This window comes from Salarias fasciatus, chromosome 9 (genome assembly GCF_902148845.1).
Source record: "Salarias fasciatus chromosome 9, fSalaFa1.1, whole genome shotgun sequence".
Lineage (NCBI taxonomy): Eukaryota > Metazoa > Chordata > Actinopteri > Blenniiformes > Blenniidae > Salarias > Salarias fasciatus.
This window is the reverse complement of record NC_043753.1, coordinates 15,972,757-15,994,691: the sequence shown is the minus strand read 5'-3', so window position 1 is coordinate 15,994,691 and position 21,935 is coordinate 15,972,757. Positions and strand designations below refer to the sequence as shown.

Here is a 21,935-nt window from a genome sequence, read left to right as displayed (position 1 = left end):
ATTCATTTTCATTCTTTTCTCTCCTCAGCCGTTTCCACTCTCGCTCTCTCGCCGCTCCACATGCTTTCTGGCTTCGTGTTTCCCCCCCCACCCTCCTCGTCCAGCGTGTTCGCTCTTTCACATCTCCCACTCAGCCTCTCTTTCTGTCTCTCTCGTGATAACGGAGGAATCCAGGCGTCCAGATAAGAGCGCCGTCGCCGTGGCAACAGCAAAGTGACCTGATTCCTTTTTCCACACAGGCTGGCGCAGGAAGGGGTCAGCGAGCCGCGCCGGCCTTTAGCAGCATTCTCAAACTTCACCACCGCTCTGCGCAACAAACACACACTCACACACACACGTCTGCAGCACAAAGTGCGTCTCACGTCCCTGAACAATATCAGCGTGCGGCAGCGTACGTGCGCATAATAAATATGACTCCACGCAGACAGGGGTCGTAAATCACACGCTGGGCGACGACTTACTTAAGACAGCTTTATTGGCTCCCAGTGGGGGGGGGGGGGGGGGGGGGGGGGGGGGGGGGGGGGAATCATCTGCAAACAAATCAGCCGTCGCAGACGGCAGACAAGGCGGACAGACCGCGTGGAACTCACCTGTCCAGTGCTTGGTCTATTGATTGACAGCTGCTTGACAGAGAGTTGTCGGCGCTCCCGAAGGGATCCAGCATCTGACAGATATAATAACACAGAGCGGCGGAGGGTCACGGAGCGTGCAATCATGTGGGGGAGAATATAAAGCGGCGCTTACAGAGTGGCGCACATGAGGATATCAGGAGCACGACTGCAGTGTATGTTTGACAATTTGCGTCAATATAAATTTTTTTTTTTTTTAATGAATAACAGGAAATTTTTATGCTTCAATATTCTCATCATGAAGTGTTTTCATTGTTTCACCTGGGAATTATTAATCAAAAGACTTAAATGTTCAGATTCATGTTGAGTTAAAGTGCTTCAACAACATGAATTGTGTGTTTTGGCAAAAAAAAAAAAAAAACTCAAGTAATTATAATCAGACTGTGATGTCTATATTATCCATTCTGAGATGTACTTGGAGCCGTAACAGTTGAAAAACTACGATCACGGAATAATCTGGCAAAAAAATAAATAAATAAAAATCCAGATATTTATTTACTAGCCAACGGCATTTTAACATCTATGACTGTTTTCTGTCTTTGTTAAAAGATTATGACAAATTAAACATTCTGGAAAACTAATCTTATAATGTAGGCCAACTGTCGTCAGATCGCCGCGCTGCAGACGTCTTCGTACACAAAATGTTCCATCCTGCTCCACGTCCGCTGCCAATTTCTTAAAATAGACAAACTTACTTGGATCTTTTAATTTTGCTGTTCGGTAAATAAAGTGGGAGCACTGATTACACTGACAGTGTGTATTTACCCAGAACCTGCTTTAGGAATAAAGGTGTTCGTTCACAGCGTGCGTGAGCTTTCAGGCTCTTACGTTCTGGTCGGGGGTTTCTGGGATGAACTCTCCCTCGCTGTGGATGCTGGTGTACGAGCCCTGGCGAGCGATCTGCTGCTGCTCCTCGGGGACGCTTCCCGGAGGCGGAGACGTCCGGCCGGTGTGCAGGGAACCTGAAGGTGCCAGATCAGAGCAGCAACGTGAGGGAGGAGCGAGAGGAGCGACTGGACAGCGGGAGGGAGCGGCGCGAGGGGCAGAGGGGGAGGAAAACAGCGTCGCCGTGTTATTCATGGGTAGCAGTTCAACAGCGGCAGGACGACGAGGAGTGATTTACTGAACCACACTCCTGTCACCTCTAACCTCAATTACTGTGACAAACGCTCCCCCGGCTGAGACACAGCGCTCGTCCTTGTCACAGGATGAAGACCGACTGAAACTGCGACTGGTCGAGCCGACGGGGGGAAAGGCAGAGCAAAAGGCTCACAGGTGGATCAGCGTGTGCAGAAAATGGTTCGGTGAAAAGTCTGGAAAGTGATAATATCACGGTGTTTAGTCCCTCCATCCTCCTCTCCTCCTGCTGAGGCATCCAGTCCCTGAACGCTTCCTCCCTGTCACCTCTCATCTGCCGCCCGCTCCACTCCTCTGCTCACGGTGTCGGGCCTATATGTCAGAGATTGACGTTAGACCCGAGCGTTTTTTTTTTTCAGCTGCGGTGCCGAAACGCTGATGTGACAGGAGAGCCGGCGCTGCAGGTCGTATCCGGGCTGAGATACGACTCGAACGCTGACCTTTCTGGACAGGCCCGATACGAGGGAAGTAAAAGGCGTCGGACAGCTTGGTGAGATGCACTATTTCACCGAGCGGAATAACACTTCATATGGAGTCACTAAACAAACCACGGAAACAATCCTGGACTCGCTGTGTGTCTGTGTGTGAGAGAAAAGACACGACAAGAACACCTCAGCTGTTTCTGTTTGACACAGGATACATGACTACTTCATTTTTGCTAAAATAGTTGTTTAATGTAGCTTTACATTTCACTCCTTATGTATAATGCGTTCTCTATATTGACCGAAACGTCAAACTATTCATTTTTCCTTTCACTGTCTGCATAATGAAGAGAGAAAATTGCTCGGTATGAGAGGAGGAACTCGTCCTTGCTTTCAGATGGCATCTCTCTGACTGCTTTCACCGCCAATCCCACATTTTCGATTCAGACGAAGCGCGCCCTTCATGGTTTTATTAACATTCCTGTGACTGTGGCAGCCACCATCATCAAGTGACACTGGCAACTTCTCCTTGTGAATCTGTGAAGCCGGCATTCCTTCACATTTCCGTGTGTTTCCGCCTCACCTGTGGAGTGTTTGCGCACTCTCTCGGAGCCTTTGAGCAAGGAGCCCTTCAAGTCTCCCAGCGACCGCGACGACCGCATCTCGCTTTGCTTGTCCCTGCTGTTCACCTGTAGGTACTGCCAGAAAGAAAACACACACACACACACACACAAGACGGTGAGAGGAAGCGAGGACGGCGTTACGTCATCCTGTCGGCGGAGGAAGTTTGTTTCCTCGCTGATTCCAGCAAACAGCGGCTCTAATCCAGCCGACCCGATGCAGGCGTGCTTTCTCTATTTAGATAAGGATGACTTCATTCTGCTCGATCCAAACCGTCTTCCTGGAAGTCGCCGACTCTTATCACGGTCGCCGTGGCGACGGTTTACTCAGTAGTATATGTATGACGGGAGTGCGGCACAATGCGAGAGGCTCACATGGTTATTTTTGGGCGTCTTTAGCAATATCCTGAGCAGGCCGTTGGTCCCGGCGCTGCAGCCCAGAGTCAGCACCGCCTGGTCCAGGTCCTCCTGGGTCTTCAGAGGCAGCAGCAGCTGAAAGGACAAGAAAACATACAGCGCGTGACCTTTCACTCCTCATTGTTCCACTCAGCACAGCGTGTAAATACAGCGGGACAGGCATGGAAAGGGTAAGGGGTTAAAATTAGGGGGTGAAACTGATTAGATCATGATCCACTGTCGAATTTATCTTATTTCTTTACAAGTCCTAATTTTACATAACTAGATGAAACCTGTCCTTCATAAATATTAGCTATGAAGAAATCCTTTTTTACAAAGTGCTTTCAATAGGTTCTGTATGTAAAGCCTGTGTGTGCACAGCAGCCATTGTCTGACCTCTTTCTCCATGAAGAACATGTCCATCTGCTGGCCAAAGGCCTCGGTCACTTTCTGCAGCAGCTCTTTGATCTTCAGCGGCCTCTGAAACGGGATTATTCTGCAAAACAAAAGAAAAAAAAGAAAAAAAAATAGACCGTTTTTAAGTTTACTGTGACTAGGTGCAACATTTACTGCTTTAGTGACTTGAATATGTTTGAGAATTGTATTAATTCGGGGTGTTTATAATGTGTTTGGATTGCTAAACATTTTTTGAAGCGGTCTCGAGGAAAAGCCGACGGGTCAGGCGAGGTCAAGGAGACGAGTGAGGCACAGCAACATGCAGTGCATTAATCAATGCAATGAAAACAGAATGCACACAGTCGAACGCCTCTGATGTGTCTGTTCTTATCTACTGTGTGCCTACGTGCACGACTGAGTGTGCACACTCTGTCCCAGCGAGTGTATATATATATATATAAGTATGCATGTGTTTGCAAAAAAACTCCACATGCATGAGTGTGCTTCCCAATCAGTGTGTGCATCAGCCGCTGTTTCAACACCACTGGGCCTCTCCACTAAGCCGCCACAAAGGCAGATGGGAAACTTCCTGAGAGGAAAGGGGAAAAAAAAAAAAATCTGGAGCGGCAGCAAAAGCAGCAGGATGTGTGTCTTTCCCTCTTCTTTTGCAGAGTGACAGAGTGAAAGATACAGAGGCATGGAGATATTTAGAGACTGTGAGAGGGAAAATAAAAGGAGACAGCCTGAGAAAATAAAGGATAAAAGAGAGAGAGATTCTCTTTGGCGCTTCTTGTCTTCCCTTCTCGATTTATCTCCACTCACTCTCTGCTTTTGAAGAATCTACAGGCCGTTATCTCTTTATAGTATCCTGATAAAAGGGCTTGTTTTCATCCCATCACTTCCTCATCAGGAGCCAAAGCTCTGCCTATCTTAATGACTGCTCATTGGTTCCCTCATTTGAGGAGAGGATTCTGGGAAGGGGGAGGCCTTGCAGATCAGAGGCGAGCAGCGGCGCTCGCTAAACGCTCTCCGCCTCTGTTTATATTCGGCGATGATGAGTGTGATAAAGGGCTTGGAGCGGCGTGGAGGAGGGGCACCGGCAGCGGACACACACACACACCGAACAACGCAATGATTTGCGGAGTTAGAGAACGCTCTCTCTTTCTGTGCCGTGCACGCTCGTGGACACAAAGGAAAGATCTGGCTCTGTTCCTCCGCTCCCTGGCAGAAGACCCCGAGGCAGAGCCAGGGGGAAGAGACAGACACTCGACAGCTCCTATTTCCTGCCCCGAACCGCCGGCGCTTGCCAAGGAAAAGAGAAACCATCCAGTTCGATTCCACTGTGGACGGACAACGCCGCGATGATGACTCAGGGACTCCTAAAACATCTCCTGCAGATATGTTGTGTATTTGACACTGGCTCCACCACTCTGGATAATAATCACAACACTAAACGGTCTTGGCAGAAAGACGATGAGATATCACCGCTCGACTCGGGAGAATAAAAGGAAGTGTTTCCACAATAAAAGCCTGCATATGCAGGGTCAACAGGCATGTTTGTAGCTCTGCAGAGAACCGAGCTTCAACACAGAGCTGAAAGATTCTAGCAAATTATGTAGAAAACTGCAGTTTGTGAACCTTTCTATAATCTGCAGTCGTAAATTCTATCGCCACAATCAGCCGGGAATCGAAGTGAAAACGAATGAATCCGTCACTAATCGAAGCTAACAAACAACACGACAACAGAAGAAAGAGAGGGTGTAAGTTGACAAAGTGGATCAAAAATGAATAAAAAGAGCCTCCTTTCAAATCTAAGAATGGAGTTTTCCGAAGGCGGCGGCCGTCTGTCTCGTATAAGAGAGCCGAGCGGCGCGAGGAGAGCCGGGGAGAAAAGAGACCTTGAGAGCGAGAAGCACAGGGAGGCAGAAACGCAGAGAGACAGGAACATGAAAAACCCCTCTCTTCCTCAGCAGTCGCCAATTAGGGCTGTGAAAAAGTGGAGAGGCCCAGTGTGAGACCGCATTCTGCTGGAGGAGCATGCCGTTTCCGCTTTCTTTCTCACTCCTGTGAGCCTGTGGCTTTCTAATCACAGCATCGCTGAACCGATGCCTGTTCCCCGAGTCCACAGTCTGATGAATCGCGGCAATTATTCTGGTAGGTTATGGTCAGTTTCCCTTGCGATGTTTCTCCACTGTAACCGAACACATGATGTTTGTCATTTCCCTCCTGAGGAGGAGCGAGAGTTCAGACTCTGCGGTTTGCCTTGGCTGCGAGCGTGGATGCATTCTCCCAGGATGCAGCCCTTGAAATCGGGCAGACAGGCACGATTTTGGCCTGTTTTAGATGAAAGATAAGCAAATTGTCCTCTCATGTGACCACTGAAAGCCTGAGATCATCTTCTTTTTTAGATCAGTATCTCACAGCGAGCTGAATAACCGCTGCGAGCGAGCGAGCGAGGACTACAAAGAAGAAGCAAAATGATGCAATGTTAGCAATCGTGAGCGGATTCTCAGGAAACTGGAACGCTGGACCTCGTCCACGTCCACGTCCTCCGACAACCTGGACACCCTACACCTACTCCGTACCTCTCTTCCATTCAAGAGAGCTGTTCTATACACCAGGTACCGAGTGCGGAGCACCTGAGTGGGAAGAGGAACAAAATACCCTGTTTGCAAACTGTCTGCAGACAGTTCTGTGTGAAGGAGCCGGGCCTCTCGAGAAGCCCTGGAGCCGGTGGTGAGGGAGCGCAGACGGCTGCTGAAGGACGAGAAAAGATGGAGAGGGAAGGAAAAAGCCACTGAAGATGGAGTATTAATTTGGGGTGTGCCTGGAAGACTGGACGGTGAAGTGAAGCGCTTGGCACGGGCTCTGTCTTTTTGATCGTTCCCTCTCTCAGGCTTTAGTTCCCCCCCCCCCCCCCCCCCCAAACAGCCCATCCGAAACACAAGGCCTCAGCTAAATGTCAGAGCAGGAATTTTCCCCCTGCTTTATGCTACTCTGGCATGTAACTGTGATTTCCTCCTCTCGACACAAAATCCCAGGCATGGCAAAGCATAACAGAGCAGATCCAGAGAACAGGGCTCGGGCCTGGACAGGGCAGAAGAAAAAAAAAAAACAAAAAAAACAAAAACACACAATGCGGAGGTTCCAACGTACCGTTTCTCTCTCTCATGCTCCAGCTTGACTCTTAAATCCTGTCGAGAGGAAAAAATAACAACAGAGGGGAGTTATGGAAGTAGAAAATTAAAGTGATTCACGGCTGCGTGTGGGATTTGGGCTGTCGGCTGAATGAAACGATAAGCCGGACAGGGAAATTAAGTGACAAAGAGCTTTATAATGATGCATGCGTCAGATCGGCCGTTTCTGATTTTTCGCTCTGCGGTGAAAAAGACAACATCATCTCTCGGCGCTCCTCCGAGGATGCCCCGACAGAAATCTGTGTCTTCTATTCGTAGTCATTACCGACGGGAGCAGGAATCTGGAGGAGCCTGCAAGTCTGCATGAGGTCATGGCGATAAACTAGCGCCGCCGTCATATCAGCGCGGGAGACTGGGTGAGAAGAAAAGGGGGTTTACCCCCGACCCGCACCGAGCGGAAACTCTCGCCGCTCCTCGCTGTTTGTTTATGTCTCATCATAAACATTGCTGCTTTAAGAGGATTTGCCAATTATCATTCCACAGGCGGGGAACAAACGCACCGAGAGCAGCACTTCTGAGGAGAGGCACGAGGTGATGGATAGGAGCGAAATGCGCTGGTCCATGATGGGGAATAGAAAGCCGTGCAATTTAACAACTTAATTTAGGAGCATTTTTGATTTGAAGGCTTGATAGTTTGATGGCGTGTGTTCAGGATAAATACTGGATACCGCCACATTAGTGTCCGTTACATGTTTAAATTATACTCAGAATAAGCTGCTTTCTGCTTTTATCCTCTCAAAAAGTATATCGCAACCTTCGCCTGACTTTCACTGTCTGAAAACTGTCAGCTCGGCCTCGAATAAAAAAACAAAGGAATCAGGCAGGAAGCAGGGCTGAGGTATTGAGTGTAAACTCAGAGCGACAGCGAAGGTGAAAGGCACGGCTGTGTTACTACTGTGTGTGGTTATTAAAGTTTTTTTTTTATTTTTTTTATATTTTATCAAGATGCGCGGCGGATTTAAAGTGATATTTTAGTATCAAACGCTCTCTGCTTGAGAGGTGGCTGTAAAAGTTTATAGTTGGCTTCGGTGAGAGCGGCAGCTGTGGTCGGGCCCAACGCGTATTATTCACTGGCAATTATAGCGGTGGGTGTTTTTTTTTTTTTATGAGTGGACGGCCTCAGAGCAACTTCTCGGAGAAACTCCCACAAACTAATCCAGGTTCATTTTAAAATGCATTGTTGTTTTGATCGAGTTCTGGCTGGAAAAGGTAAACGGACAGCAGAAATAATCACAGATATGTGTGATTCTTAATCAATTACAAAACAAAGGCCGTGTTTTTCTTGCCCGTAATTTAATAAAGTAGTAAAAATGCACTTCATTTGTGATCATTTGTTGTGCTGGTGAAGATTTTTACTGAATTTGTCGCAATTATAACACACAAAAACTTAGTATTTTAAGTATATGGAGAAAAAAAATAGGACTTCTTTAGTTTATGTGTGTAGAAATAACTCTTCACTGCTACTGCAGTTCATAAGCAGCCAAATTCTGATCCAGAAACAGATAAAGCAGCCGAGGGGAAACCCTGGAACCCTCCTGATTCCTACCTGCTTGTAGAGTAAGGTTCGGTTCTTGGGCTTGTGGCTGTTCTGTTGGGTGTAGCAGCGGCCCAACGCTGCCAGGTCCTTCATGATGGAGTTAAGCGCCTCCTCATCGTCTGAGGGCAGAATAAACACAAAAAACAGTGAGCAAAACAAAAGAAACTCAAATATATGATGATGTGACGGATACAAAGTCACCATTCTTCACATAGATGACAGATAACAATCAAATCCGGGAAACAAGAAAGAAAGAAAAAAAAAAAAAACCCTTTCACTGCATAACAGGCCTGACACAAGCTGTCATCTCAGTTTTCTCTGTTTACTCAAGATGAAACAGAACTTGTGTCGCAAAATCTTCCATCTTCTGGAGGCCGGTTTGATGAGCTCTGTGCAGCGAAGAGGGTCATTTCAGCTTTTGGGTTTGATTATCACTAAGCCCACCGACGTGCAGCATCAAGTGCTGGTAATTTGACACCGGACCCGTCATACTTTTAAGCTGCTTTTATGCCTGGAGTCAATTAAGATGCTTACTGTGGTGATCCAGATCAGGTGGTGCCAGTAATCTGAAGCAAGAGGTTTCTATACCTAAACATGCAATTTAACACATTAATTCGCACCAAAGGGACCGAGAGCAACACGGAAAATATATCAGGTCTCCTTCAGAACACTGCGCACATTCCTAACCTCGCTGTACCGAGCACGCCAGAATCAAAGGAGCAGAGGTGTTTAATAATGCAGGAGGTGTATCTACAGTACGAGGCGGTGTGGCCGCCCGGAGCTGTATTGATAAACACTTCAATATTCCATCATGCATCAGTGCTGAGGCTTCAGAAACAATAAAACGGATGAAGAGCGAGCCTTCGTTCGGTCAAACGCCGGCAATCCAAAAATTAAAGTGGCCACCGGCTAAACAAGAGCGAGTCAAGGATGTTTCAGATAAATAATTCAGGTCTTATCGGGAATAAGAAGCAGGTCCAGGCTGCTCATCAATATGCGCAAAGAGACTGATGCTCGTCATCCAAAGCGGTTCACACTTTCCTCCCTCTGCCACACCAACACACACACACACACACACACACAAACAGACACACAAACACTCGACTGTGAGTGGAGCAATCATGCAGATTAGCGTGTCATCCATTAACATATCAAGAGGCATTAATAGAGCCAATTATCTGAGACGGCCGATCGCAATAAAAAGAAGAGGTGGTTGACCCCAGGCCCGCCTGCCTCGCACTTTAATAATAAATGATCACTTCTGTTTCACATTTTCGCTCTTAAAGCTCTTTAAAACAGTGAAAATCAGAGAGAGAAACGGCTTCAACCTGGACGGGTGGAGTCGGGAATCGAACCACTCGTCACGAGACTGGAGGACGACTCGCTCTGCAAACCTGATCCACAGACAACACCGGGGCGTAGTCATTAAAAAAAAAAAAACAACAACAACCAGAAAACACACAAACACACTCAGCTGACGGGGAAAACCGGGTATCTGAGCGCATCGCATGAACAGAACCCGCTGGAAAGACGGCATTCCTTCGAACAGCGAGGATCTGTGAGCGAGAGCGTGAACGACCACTGACAGTCAAAATATGAAGAAAAAAAGAAAGGTTTTACACCATCAGTCCTTTAGGGTCACTTTCCTCATGGACGCTGTAAGAGTTAAAGCATCTTGCTGTGAATGAATTCATGTAACCGAGCATGAAGTTTTCATCACGACACAGAGATTGAATTTGTGTATTTGCACAATAACAAGATGGCAAATCAGATCCCAAGTATGAAATAACAAGCGCACACACAAATGGCACCCCAACTGGCTTTTCCAATTGCTGTGTGACTTTTTTTTAATGCAGAAAATGGTCTGTTTCTACCGGGGGGAGGGTTTGATCTCCAATATTTTCCACAAGTAGCTTTAACAAGCAGTGAAAAAAAAACAGACTGAGTTTATTTCAGCTGAATGAAGCTAAGAATGGTTTCCAGGAAATAAAGAGGCGTCACAAAAGCAAGAATGCAACAGAGGAGGTTCATTCTTTGTACTTTTGGCTTTAGTGTGGCGCTGGAGCTGGAACTGTGGGCTATTTGCAGCGCGTCTTTGGACTCTCTCACTGCAGTTCATCAATTTTACCCTGTTGGGTCGGAGACAGATTCCCCCAAAAAATGAATAATACCGACGAGGTTGACAAAGGTCAACAATTTAGTGCTGCACAAGAGGCAAAAGCCTCATTACGTCGGTATTTCCACTTTCAAACAGCCGCCATAAACCAGTCCAGATACCAGGAGAAGCTGCATCAGCACACTGATAAAAAGGGAGGATTCTCCTTCTCATTTTTATGAAGAGTCGCTCATTGCCTCCTGAAACCTTTAAAACCTAAACACCGCATTAAGACGCTTCTCCCAGCTTGACCTTTTGAATCGCTGCGCCTCCCGGCTCTCCTGGTAAACGCAAAGTTTCACCTCTGGCCTGCGAGGCTCTGATTAGCTCAGACAGTGAGGTGGGCGGGGTTTTGTTTGACGAGCCCAAATATAGCAGCAGGAGCAGAAGTGATGAACCGTGCGGCTGAAAGCAGCAAAATCAGAATAATGCAGCTCAATCTGGTGTTTCCTGTCAAGCTGATACACTCTTTTCTATGGCAACAGGTGTAAAAACTACAGGTGTGGGAGTTTAGTGCGAGTGTTTTCCTCCTGGACGCATGTTTAAAATAAAATCGCGCCTGCATGCATCGACGGCCCACATACCTCCACGGGAAAAACTACAGCGTCGCGCAGCAGCTACACGCCGTAAACAGCGCCGGCTGTAACGCGCGGTGTCAGGATGACTAACGCCAGCAGGCCGAGCCGCGCTGCACAGGAAGGAACTGAATCACTGGCTCTGCTGGACTAACCACGTTATTCCACATCAGGAAATTAATGCACTTTTGATTGAATCATTCCGAGATGGACATGCTGGAGGGAGGAGGGAGTTTTTTTTTTTGTTTTTTGTTTTTTTCCATGTTCACACTGATTACAAAGAGCAGAAAAACCTGTCCGGCCTTTTGTCTTTTTTATTTCTTCTGAGGAGCTCGGGTTTTACATAATTGCATTATCATCCAGCTTCCTGATTAAAGTTTTGAGTGAATCAGCATGAAGAGAGTTTGGCATCCGTCTTCAAACAGGATCAAATTAGAAACCGATCGTCTCTTCCAGCCTTTCCGATTTCTAACACATTGTTCAAAAACAACAAATCTTTCTTCCGCCACATCAAATGGACGTGGAGAGTGATTTGTTTGGTTTAAAGTGACTTAAAGTTGCCTCAACAACACTTGCAAACACTCTCTCGGTCTAGTTTTTGTTATGATCATCGCGGCCCTGCTTCTCTCTGGTGACATGTGTTGTTTCAGTCCTGCCCCCACAGGCTCTCTGCTCTCGCAGTCAAGGATACAAAACAAACACAGGCCAGCATGTGCATATCTGTGTGTGTGTGTGTGTGTGTGTGTGTGTGTGTGTGTGTGTGTGTGTGTGTGGCCAGAGCCTGTCCTGCAACCTATGGATGATAGCTGGGAAGAGGGGGGGTGGTGAAGGGGGCAACGCGAGTGTGAGAAATGCGTGGTGGCGGCGGGGCAACGGAGCCGGCTGCGGCTATAAATGAAATATTACATCACTCCGGCTGCTGGCAGGCCGAGGGCAGCCAAGGCTAACCACCAGCGCAGTGGGAAGCAACCAGCTCACACACACACACACACACACACAAACCGCCCGCAGAAACTTCAGGGGCTCCGTGTCAACGTGACCCACAATTCCGTGTGCGGCGCTGATAGGCTGAGATGAGTTTATTTCCTCAGCTCGTCGTCGTGCGTCTTGGGTGAAAAGTGACGAGCGTAAAGAAGAGGGGGAATTCCAGGAAGCCAGCGGAGTGAGCAGCGTTACACAATGGAGGCCGATTGCTGGCCGTTGCATCACTGCTCTGCATCTTTCTTCCTTTTTTATTTCCTTAGGAACAACAAAAAAAAAAAAAAATGGCAGCAGATGAAATGAAGCAGGGTGTGCAGCCCGTAAAAGCTGACACTCTCATGAAATCGCTGCTCAAAGTTAGTAATTTACAGAAACAGAACAGTTAAAGTAGTTCAGGAGCTGGAAGATATAAGATGTTTTGCTTTATTTTTAATGCATGAGACTTGATTTCACCATTTTTCTGGAGAATTCAGGTGTTTACTTTGTGCAGCTGGAGTGAATAAAAGTGCCTGCGCTGCAGTTTGTTTGTGACGTTGACCCAGAATTGTATCTGTGGTAAAACTATATTGAGAAAAAAAATATATAGAGTTTATATCGCGTATATCGCCCAGCATAAAGCACTGCTCAGGGAGTGTGTGTTATACAGCCGGCCAGGCAGAGGCTGGATGTGTTCCTGAGTGAGTGTGTATGTGTGTGTGTGTGTGTGTGCATATTTGTGAGAGTGAGAGAGAGAAAGAGAGAAAGAGGCAGGCTGCCTGAATGAAGACATTGAGGGGATTTCCTGGTGCCGAGAGACACATCATGGCAAAGGCATCCGGCTGGATTAGCAGCTGGAGCCAAACGTGTCCTCACTCTGCAGCAGCACAACGGTCCGGGGGCTCTGACGCACAACACACACACACACACACACACGCAGAGGCGCACACACAAGCTATATTAAGCCAAGTCCAGCGCCTCTACACACCTCGATGTCGACTGAAACTGCGGTGCAGCTAATTTAGCAGCTAATAGCCGCAGTGTTTAAACCCTCTGAAGTAAATTATTGACTGGAATAATGACGGGTGTCACGCAGGCCAGCGAGGGCGTGCGACAAGAGTTTTGCAATTAGTGTTTGTACAAGGTCTGAACCGAAACTGTTGTCGCTGTGGAATGTGGGCAGATATTTCCATCCAGAAGGGCTGAGGCTCTCCCGCTCTCGTGCCGCGCTGCCTTGCATTGAGCACTACTGTACGGGGACTGTAAGGCAGAAAGCTCTGAGCGAATCAACACCCTGTTTACACAATGGCCTGGTAAACACTCGCTTCTCCAAGAGGGCTATTTGTAACGCTCCTTCCCTGTTATATACACGGCCAGCGACAGGAAACCATTATCTTGTCTTGGCAAAAAGGAGAGCAGCGAGAGCGAGCTTTTAAAGCATAAAACATGAATCCTGCTAACCTGCTAAAACATCAGTAAGACGCTCAGTAGCACACTTTTTCTTTCATAAAGAAATTGGAGGGCACATTTCATAACAATAAAATGGAATAACACTGAAATTGCATTTATTTGTCTTAATAAATGTGACTTTTTTTTAAAGATCATTTATGTTGTCCCAGAAATTAAATGCATTCGACGCCACTTCTCTCAATGTTTTTCCACTTCACACAGAGTTCAGGTTTACCTTGAGAGTTCCTGTGCTGGCCGGGTCCATTTTGGAGACCGTCATCTGCGAGAAAGAGAGAGAGAGACACATTCAGCACACAATGGAAACGGGTTCAATCTGAATTTCCAGTTCTGATTGTGTTTGGCATTGTGGAGAAAGAATAGACAAAAGGTATTGATCAGATATTTTCGGCTTTGTTTACACAAGTCAGGTAGCAGCAGTGTTTCTAAAGTCCCGTGCACATTTAAATATACCAGAGCTATTGTTTGACTGCTGATTGTATGGAAGTCGTGTGTGTGTGTGCGTGTCTGTGTGTGCGTTTTCGTGCATGCACCCCTTCATTGTTTATTTATTTATACTCACACTCAGTGTGTGTGAATATAAATAAAGGCACTGCTATCAAACTGTGTATACTTAGATATAATGTTCAGTGGTAGGAGTGTGTGTGTGTGTTTTCTGTGTCTAAAGCTGCTGAAAGTTTCAACAATTAAAGACGAAGCAGTATTTTTTTTACACGCCACATGTAAAAAGACCAATAAAGTGTGTAGAAAACCGTCCATCTGGATGAAAATAACAGCCTTTTCACACTTTCCCTCTCTCATACATGTGTTATTTTTCTCTGTGCCATTCCTGCCAGGGGAAGTGCGAGAAGCGTGCACGTCTGCGTGCGCGTCTCCCGTGTTTCGGCGGCGAGCCCCGCCGTACGCCGGCCTGCCTCCGAATGTTACTCACCCATGTTTACTGTCATCATCAGGAAGTGGCCCTGTTGAACTCGAGCGCAGAGCTCAACTTCTTTCTGCGAGCGACGACTTCAACCTGAGAGGCCAAACACACACACACACACACACACACACACACACACAAAAAACACACACAGTGAGGCGTCAACATCCAAGAACAGTGCCATTCTCCTCCGGCTTGGCGCGCGCCGTTATTTCTCTGATTGCACAAAAACAATGACAAAACAGGACGCAGGTGGCAGTATCCACACAAAGCTTTAATTTTCCACCGCTACGTCAGCGCTCCTGTTTTGCTTTTATTTCATATTTATTCAACCGCGTCTCTTGAGATGGAACATGTTCTTTTTTTGACAAAAATCTCCTGGCAGTAAAAACAAGAACACAGCCGCTCAGAGGCTGATGCACGCACGCACGCACAATGCCACTCGATCCCGTGGAAGCCCCGGCGTTTCTTTGAAAAAGCAGGAGAGTGAGGGAATTCCTCGGTGTTTGATGATGGAGGAGCCAAACGCACCTCCTGCAGAACAGAGGCTGGCGTGGGCGTTTTGTTTTTGTTTTGCCAAACCACCTGCCTCAGGTAGAAACCATGAGCATTCGTCCTCCTAAAGCACTGAGCTGGCAAATGCAGCGCAGATGCAGCAAAAACTGAGAGAAAAGTGATTGTTTGTGCTGCACTGATCGGACGGGCAGCCGATTTGCAAAGTTGACTGCAGAGCAAAAATCAATCTCGCATTATTTATGTATAGTGAACCACGATTTCACACATTAGGCTGCTGAATTGTGGACCTGCCGCTAAGATGACAGTGCAAGATTATCTTTAGAAACCAAAAAAATAAAAAAAAAAAACCCACTGTGGGAAACGTTTGTATCGTCTTTGCCAAAAAAGGGAAGAGGAAATAGTGAAACAGTTGTTCAGATGTGTGCTGTTTCATCCCTGACTGCACAAAAATCACAGATCCATGCAGAACTATTTGCATTTACTGGATCATGTGTGTCAAAACCACATTATATTCTGCAGATCAACAACGATGAGAGCACGGACCTGAAACAACTGTTGTGTCAAAAAAAAAAAACCAGAAGAATTTGTCCTTGGTTCACTGGTTGGTAGGGATGAGTATTCTGACAACCGGCTGCTTGTTGCTACACACAATCACAGCTACTGTTGTCAGAGGCTACAGTCTGAGCTCCGGTTCTATTCTGCAGCACTACTTCATTATAAATGTTTGCGCTCAGTTTCAGAAGTAATCGTTCAGTCCAAGGATCATGAGCTGAGAGAAGAAGCACACAAATGAAATAACAGAGTGAGAAATTAAATAAAAGGGAGAAAAATAATTACAGAAATACATTTTTAATGAAGGTGCGAGGAGATATCAGCCTGTGGAAGCTTCTTCATAAACACATTTCAACACTGGCTCCTTGCAAAAAAGACTAAAGAGCCTCCGGAGAGATTAATGGCTGCACTCAGGAGAGATACCGAGTGTTGTTTCTGGTTTTAAAGCATCATTTACTTCTTGTTTGGCTCTCTCCAGTGTCCATGTTGCATGCCTTCTTGTGTTTTTAAAGCCTCCACCACTGTGTACAGTACGTCCCCGTTACCCAGAACGCACAGCAGAGATAAACGCCGCGGCTCGTCTGCAGAGACACAAACACTTTCTCTTTCTGTCAGCCCCCCGAAACTTTTCATGAAAGCAACAGAAACGACCAGCGGAGCGGTTTACAGCCTGCGGGGCAGAGTCGCGGGGTGCCGGCCGATTCCCCGAACATGGGAACGGGCGGCGTGCTGCTGTCAGAGCCGGAGCATCGCCGCGGCGGAGAGGGCCGGAGAGCTCCCAACTTAAAAGCAGAAACACTCAGCGTGAGTAGAAATGATTAAAGGGCATCCACCGCGTGAGAGCAGGGCGCTCCAAATATGTCACAACGCGAGCGTTAAATGTGTGTGCGCTTGCATTAGGGCAACATGACGAGACGAGAACTCTCTGATAAGGCAGAGCGGGGCGGGCGGGGGGAGGGGAGGGGTTGGTACGGATCACGCCGCGCTCGTGCGGCGCCGCTGACCACACATGAAAGAACCGGCGAGCAAGCGCCCAGACAGGTGGTCTCTTAACGCCGCCTTGGCCGGTTTTGTTGATGCCACTCGCTCTCGGAGGAGCCCGGGCAGCCGCCGTCTCGTGCCAGCGAGCCGCCAGATGGCCCATCTGCTTCTCCCCTCCGCCCGGCGCGGCGCCGGGCTCGCCGAGCCCACTGATCGCCGGCCCGGCTCCCCACGCGCTCCTTGGCAGGTGGGCAGCGTGACAGCCCCGCTTGTTGGAGATCAAATGCTGATCGCCGCTCGCTCCTGTTGTTGTTGCCCGGCAGCCGCGGAACGCGTCCTCCGGGAGAGGAGACCGCCTGTCTGTCCGTCCGTCTGCTGGGGAAAACCAGGAAACGGCGAACGCGCGGGCACTAACGCAGGCCCTGAAGAGCTTCACACAGTGTGACGCACATCGTGGAGGGATGTGGATCATATCGAGATAACGGGGCCTGCGCTTTGTCGCAAACTGACGAAATGCAGGGAAGACGACAACACGGCGGGACGGGCCAAACAAAGCAGAGCCGAGCGTCTGGAGGCCTGACGCTGAAATTTATTTTGTTTGGAGAGATTGAAAGAAGATCGCAGCCAAGATTGTGCGAGTCAGCACGTATATGCATGTGAGCATTTACTCCAGCCTCCTTCAGCTCCGTTACGTCAGTCCAACTCAGTAAACAGTGATGATTCTGGCCAAAGTCCCCCGAGGAAAACGCCTCGGAGCGAGGCGGAGGGTCTGCCGGGCCGAGCAGCTGCCCGGCGGCCGGGCCTCACGCCTGATGTCACGCCAGAGGAGTCCCAGAGAAATCGCCGTCTGAGAGGTCGAGCTGCAGTCTTTGAGGGGCTTACTGGGGGTTTCCCGCTCTCTAACGCAGGCTTTATGCAACTCCCACTGAAGGCCACAGCACACAGACCTCAACCAATCACTGATCAATGACGAAACGCACTGATGTCAAGGTTTTCAACCAACAGCAGATTCTACAGCTGTAACAAGCAGTTAATACACACACAAATATGCTGTAGCTTATCTGAACGAAACATGACCAAAGATTCTCAGTGAAAGACAAATAACTTCTAGTCTTTTCCCAGTGAAAGACTCCGATTCCAGCTTTTACAAAATGAAGATATTTCTCTCTATGAGCTGAAACAGAACATATTTTGGGTTAAGACGCGTCTGACGGATGGATGGATGTCTTTCTGTTGGTCAAACTGACACATACCAGGCTACATTCTCATTCTTTTGAGTCAAAACTTTTCACCTTCTGCTGATGTTGATGAGCGCTATTGGAAACAGTAGATGCAGCCCGAGGAGACATGCTACACTTTAGTGGGAAACACACATCTGTTATAAGTTGACTCGTCCTGTAGGCGAGTTTAAAAGACCATGAGGTTTCCATCTCTGCGCATATTGCACATTTTATGAAATAGGATTGTTTTTTAGGGGTTCTAGCTGGGAATAAACTAGAAAATTGTATTCTCTTCTGCACAATACAAATAAAGCAGATTAATAGAAGCCAACAGTTTTCCTGGAGCAAAAAAAAAAAAAAAAAAACCAATAAACATCAACATGTTAGCTGCTATGTAACGATATGTTTGTTGCCTCTCATAAAACATAAGGTGGTTGCGCACATCGCTGTATCCAAAACCAAATAAAGATGGAACCTCGAGTGCTAATGAGATCGCCAATAATGTATCGCAGGCCTGATATAAACCCCTCCGGACTGGCTGAATCTCCACCGGGGCAGGAAGTGATGGGTGATTAGCGAGCCTGGCCTCTTTAGGAGGCTGACTCTTTCTAAAAGGTCAGTCGTGGGGGTGTCCCGTCCGCTGAACGCACGCCAGCGCTGCGCCGCGGCCACCCGCCATGAGTCAGACGGGTTATGCCTGCAGATTCTGGGAAGTGAGACAATACCGAGCGTCCTCGCTCTCAATGAGCCTGCTGAGAGTCTCTCGCACAGGGACGCACTTGAGGATCTGGACAAGAGCCCGCCTGGGGCCGCTGCGCTCGTTGATCACGACCTTGGTTTCACATGCTGTCTCAGGAGAAGCTCCTCAACAGAACTGGAGGAGTTCAGTGTTATCTGACCCTAAATCCAAGTTTCCGCTCTAATATAGGATTGTCATTGCCAAATGCATGTGCACGATAAGAGCACATCATCTGCATACAAAACGCTGCTTTTATCCCTTCTCATTTAGATCCGTGCAATTTACAAGGTCCAATCTCCTGCTGTACACAATCCAGCGACCGTACAGATCAGTGCGACCGGACTCGACACCCCAGAGGAATCTGCACAATCTGTAAAGTAAGCTGTCTTTTCCATTATGAGGTGACATGCTATTACAAGCACATTCATTCATTGTGTTTCTCCACCCAGACGCAGCCATGCAGACAGCTCGCAGACCCGTTTCACCAGGCAGCGTCCAACAGCCGGTTTAGGAGGAAGGAGGCAAGACAATATTTCTTCTGGGTGATTCATCCAGAGGAAAAAAATATCCTGTATCTGGTCTTTAATGCTCAGAGTGACCGTGAAAATAAACAAATCCAAAAGCTATTTTACGTTGGAAACAAAATTGCTTGATGAGGCAGAAGTTGGATTAAACATGATCGTCGCGGAGCCCGTCGACTCCCGACCGGTCGAACTTTGCATGACTGTACACACACTTGTTTTCCGTGTGATTGTATGACCTCGTCTGGCTGCACGTTGTCCATCCGGCCGTCCCCCGCAACCTCGGGCTCAATCGCCGCCGATGGCATTGTCCTCGCGGTCAGACGGGCCGCGCAGACAAAGCTCAATCAGGACAACTTCCTCTGAGTTTCTGGAGCGGCGGGGGCTGGACCTCGCTGCACTTTCGCAGATAAAGAAAAGTGACCCAGACTGGTTTTGGAAAGCAGTCAGACCCTTTAACTCCTTCTCGGGGGCCGAAAACAAGTTTATTAATCTTTTCTGCCTTTTTCTGCCTACCTTACAACAGACTAATGGCTGCTTTTCGCTTCGTCAGAGTTTAAAAAGTGACATTTTCCTGAGCCACACAAACCAGTCGAGCAGCCCCGCATATCGGCGGCAGTATCAGTACTTAACACCCGACGTCATCCCGGGTGTGCCACAACAAACTCTGCACACCTGTATTTGTGCAGGGGGGGTCAGTTTGTCTTCTTGGCACACGAGCTGCTGACATGAGGCGTTTCCAAACCGAAATCTTGAGTTTTGTTCACAGATATTTCATGTGAGGATGTTTTTCCGGGCCCCAACACGGAGAATCAATCAGAGTGAAGTCCATAACAAACTCAAGCTGTTTCTTTGACTGTTTCTCTTCAGTTTGAGGCCGAACGCTCTCTGAAAGAGACATTTTCTCTCTGCGATTGCTTTTGGCTACTTTGACCAGGTTTCTAATCTCCGCTGTTGAAAGGTATATTACTGCATCTGTCGTGCTTATCAGCTGGACTGACTGGTACTTCATCTCAGCAGACACAGTCCTTTGTAATCGGGGGAGGGAAAAAGAAAAGCTCAACTTTTTTCATCTCATCACACGAAACAATCTTTGTCTCCGTCCGTCTCCCAGCAAAGCCTCACAGGCTTTCACAAGTCTTTAAAGCAACTCTGCTCTTGACAATCTACCATAAAACCCAGACAGATGATGGAGTGCTGCACAGATGATTGTCCCTCTCACTGATTCTCCAATCCTCCTGTCCACAGTGATGAATGGGGTCATAGTATCGTAATGGAGGTCCTCAGTTTAGATCCAAACAACCTTCTTCGTGTTGCAGTGATGGATCCTACTTATGCTAACTTTATTTTTGCTTCAGCTTTATGTCCCCAAAGTCTGTTTAACTCCTTTGGGTTTTTCTTCGATGTAATCAAAACCATTCCTCTGTTTAGCTGCTGCCCGATGGAGCGAGTGTGTCGTTCAAACTCCAGACTATCAGTCCATGAAGCAGACTTTCAGAATCGATATAAAGAATTAAATCCATCTTCCGGTGCTGGAGCTGATCCCGGCTGACAGTGGGCTGAAGGTAAGGAATACGCTCAAGGACAGGTCGCCAGTCAAAACAAGACCTCTGGAGGAAACCAGAGTGCACAGAGAAGACCAACACACAAGGAAGAACATGAAAACATCCCTAAAACTCCAATTCCATTGAGATGAGGTTCAATTATTTACAGTTTTGTTAATCCAGGAGGGTTAAGATCACATTCAAAGACAAAATTTTCCTTTTGTTTTGATTCGAACGCCACATGACCTCTCTGTCTATATGATTCAGTGTGACCTCTGACCGCCAGCCTTCTGGTGAGCAGGAGTTTGGCGAGTGGTCAGACTTCTGTGAGTTCAGCATCCGACGGCTCCACGGGCCTTGCCGAGCGGACAAGGTCACGCTCGCTCTCGTTAGGACGCTTGGTTAAACGAGTCGCCAAAACGACGGCGGAGAGTTCACAGGTGGACGTTAAAGAGAGCTCAGAGAGTAAGGAAGCCCGTCAGAGTGACGTCTTCAGCACGAGACGTCACATTTGGCACTCATCTGAAGACAAACACACACGAGAAAAGTTTTCTCAAAACTTCTTCGTCATCATCTCAGCTTTCCACCAAGTCAGCATGTGAAAAAGAAAGCTTTTCTCCACTCGCCAGAAGAAAACAGCGTTGATAATCCAGCAGGTCCATCTCTGGTGGCATTTACTGTGGGATCCCGTCCTGTTATCAGGCCTGCAGACTGTTTAGCTAAAGGCACACACCAACCATATCTGTGGGCGGTTTCCACATGACAGGTTGACTCTCACTTAAAGGCTATTTCTGAGCCTGAGGGCACGCCACCATGCTGACAGACCCATCTATCAGCTCGCTGATCGGGCTGTCTGGTGAGGGCCTTTCAGACGGATCTGATGTGATCAAGAGGTGGGGCCTCTTAAATCCAATTTGGCATCTAAGGAAGAAGTGATAAGAAGAGGAAGGCGCTCGCCTGCATCCTCAGTATGACTGTAAAATCTGGCGAACACGCAAAGACAGGCGGAGGGAGAACAAACCAGGGCTGACAAATTAAATTTGTTCAGGACTTTTCAGGACAAGTACTTCAGGAGGTCTTATTTTCAGAAAAACACTAGTTCAAGTAACCGCAGTGAATCACAGAGGTCTGGAGGGCTGACAGCAGAGGAGGAAAAAAATAAGGCACAGACCATGAATGAGTGTACAGGCACACAGTGACAATGACTTTCCAGAGAGCACCAACATCCCCAGACACAAAAATATGCATTAAAAAAATGAAGAACAAAAAAAATCTTATAATCCGATGTAAGAAAAAGTTTTATTCTTGCAAAAAAGCACTCCTACTTACAAAAAAAGTATTAGGTATTTGCAACAGCTGATTTTTGACAACTTACATAGTTGCATTGAAAACCTTTGGAGCCTCTCCAAGTAACAGTCCTAACTTGCACACAGTAAACACACACAGCACATG

At 47.6% G+C, this 21,935-nt stretch overlaps 1 protein-coding gene across 1 annotated transcript in view; it reads right to left on the bottom strand.

Moving 5' to 3' along the window:
- The window catches only part of map3k22 (mitogen-activated protein kinase kinase kinase 22), a 32,271-nt gene that overhangs the window by 9,766 nt on the left and 570 nt on the right, over positions 1-21,935 (bottom strand). Inside the window, exons 2-10 of the mRNA XM_030099805.1 lie at positions 14,420-14,503; positions 13,706-13,750; positions 8,344-8,453; positions 6,757-6,794; positions 3,601-3,700; positions 3,184-3,300; positions 2,772-2,886; positions 1,458-1,591; positions 591-664 (exon numbers count right to left, since the gene is read on the bottom strand). Coding sequence (XP_029955665.1) covers positions 591-664; positions 1,458-1,591; positions 2,772-2,886; positions 3,184-3,300; positions 3,601-3,700; positions 6,757-6,794; positions 8,344-8,453; positions 13,706-13,750; positions 14,420-14,438 — 752 coding nt within the window. The 5' untranslated portion in view covers positions 14,439-14,503. The remainder of the gene's footprint in view (positions 1-590; positions 665-1,457; positions 1,592-2,771; positions 2,887-3,183; positions 3,301-3,600; positions 3,701-6,756; positions 6,795-8,343; positions 8,454-13,705; positions 13,751-14,419; positions 14,504-21,935) is intronic.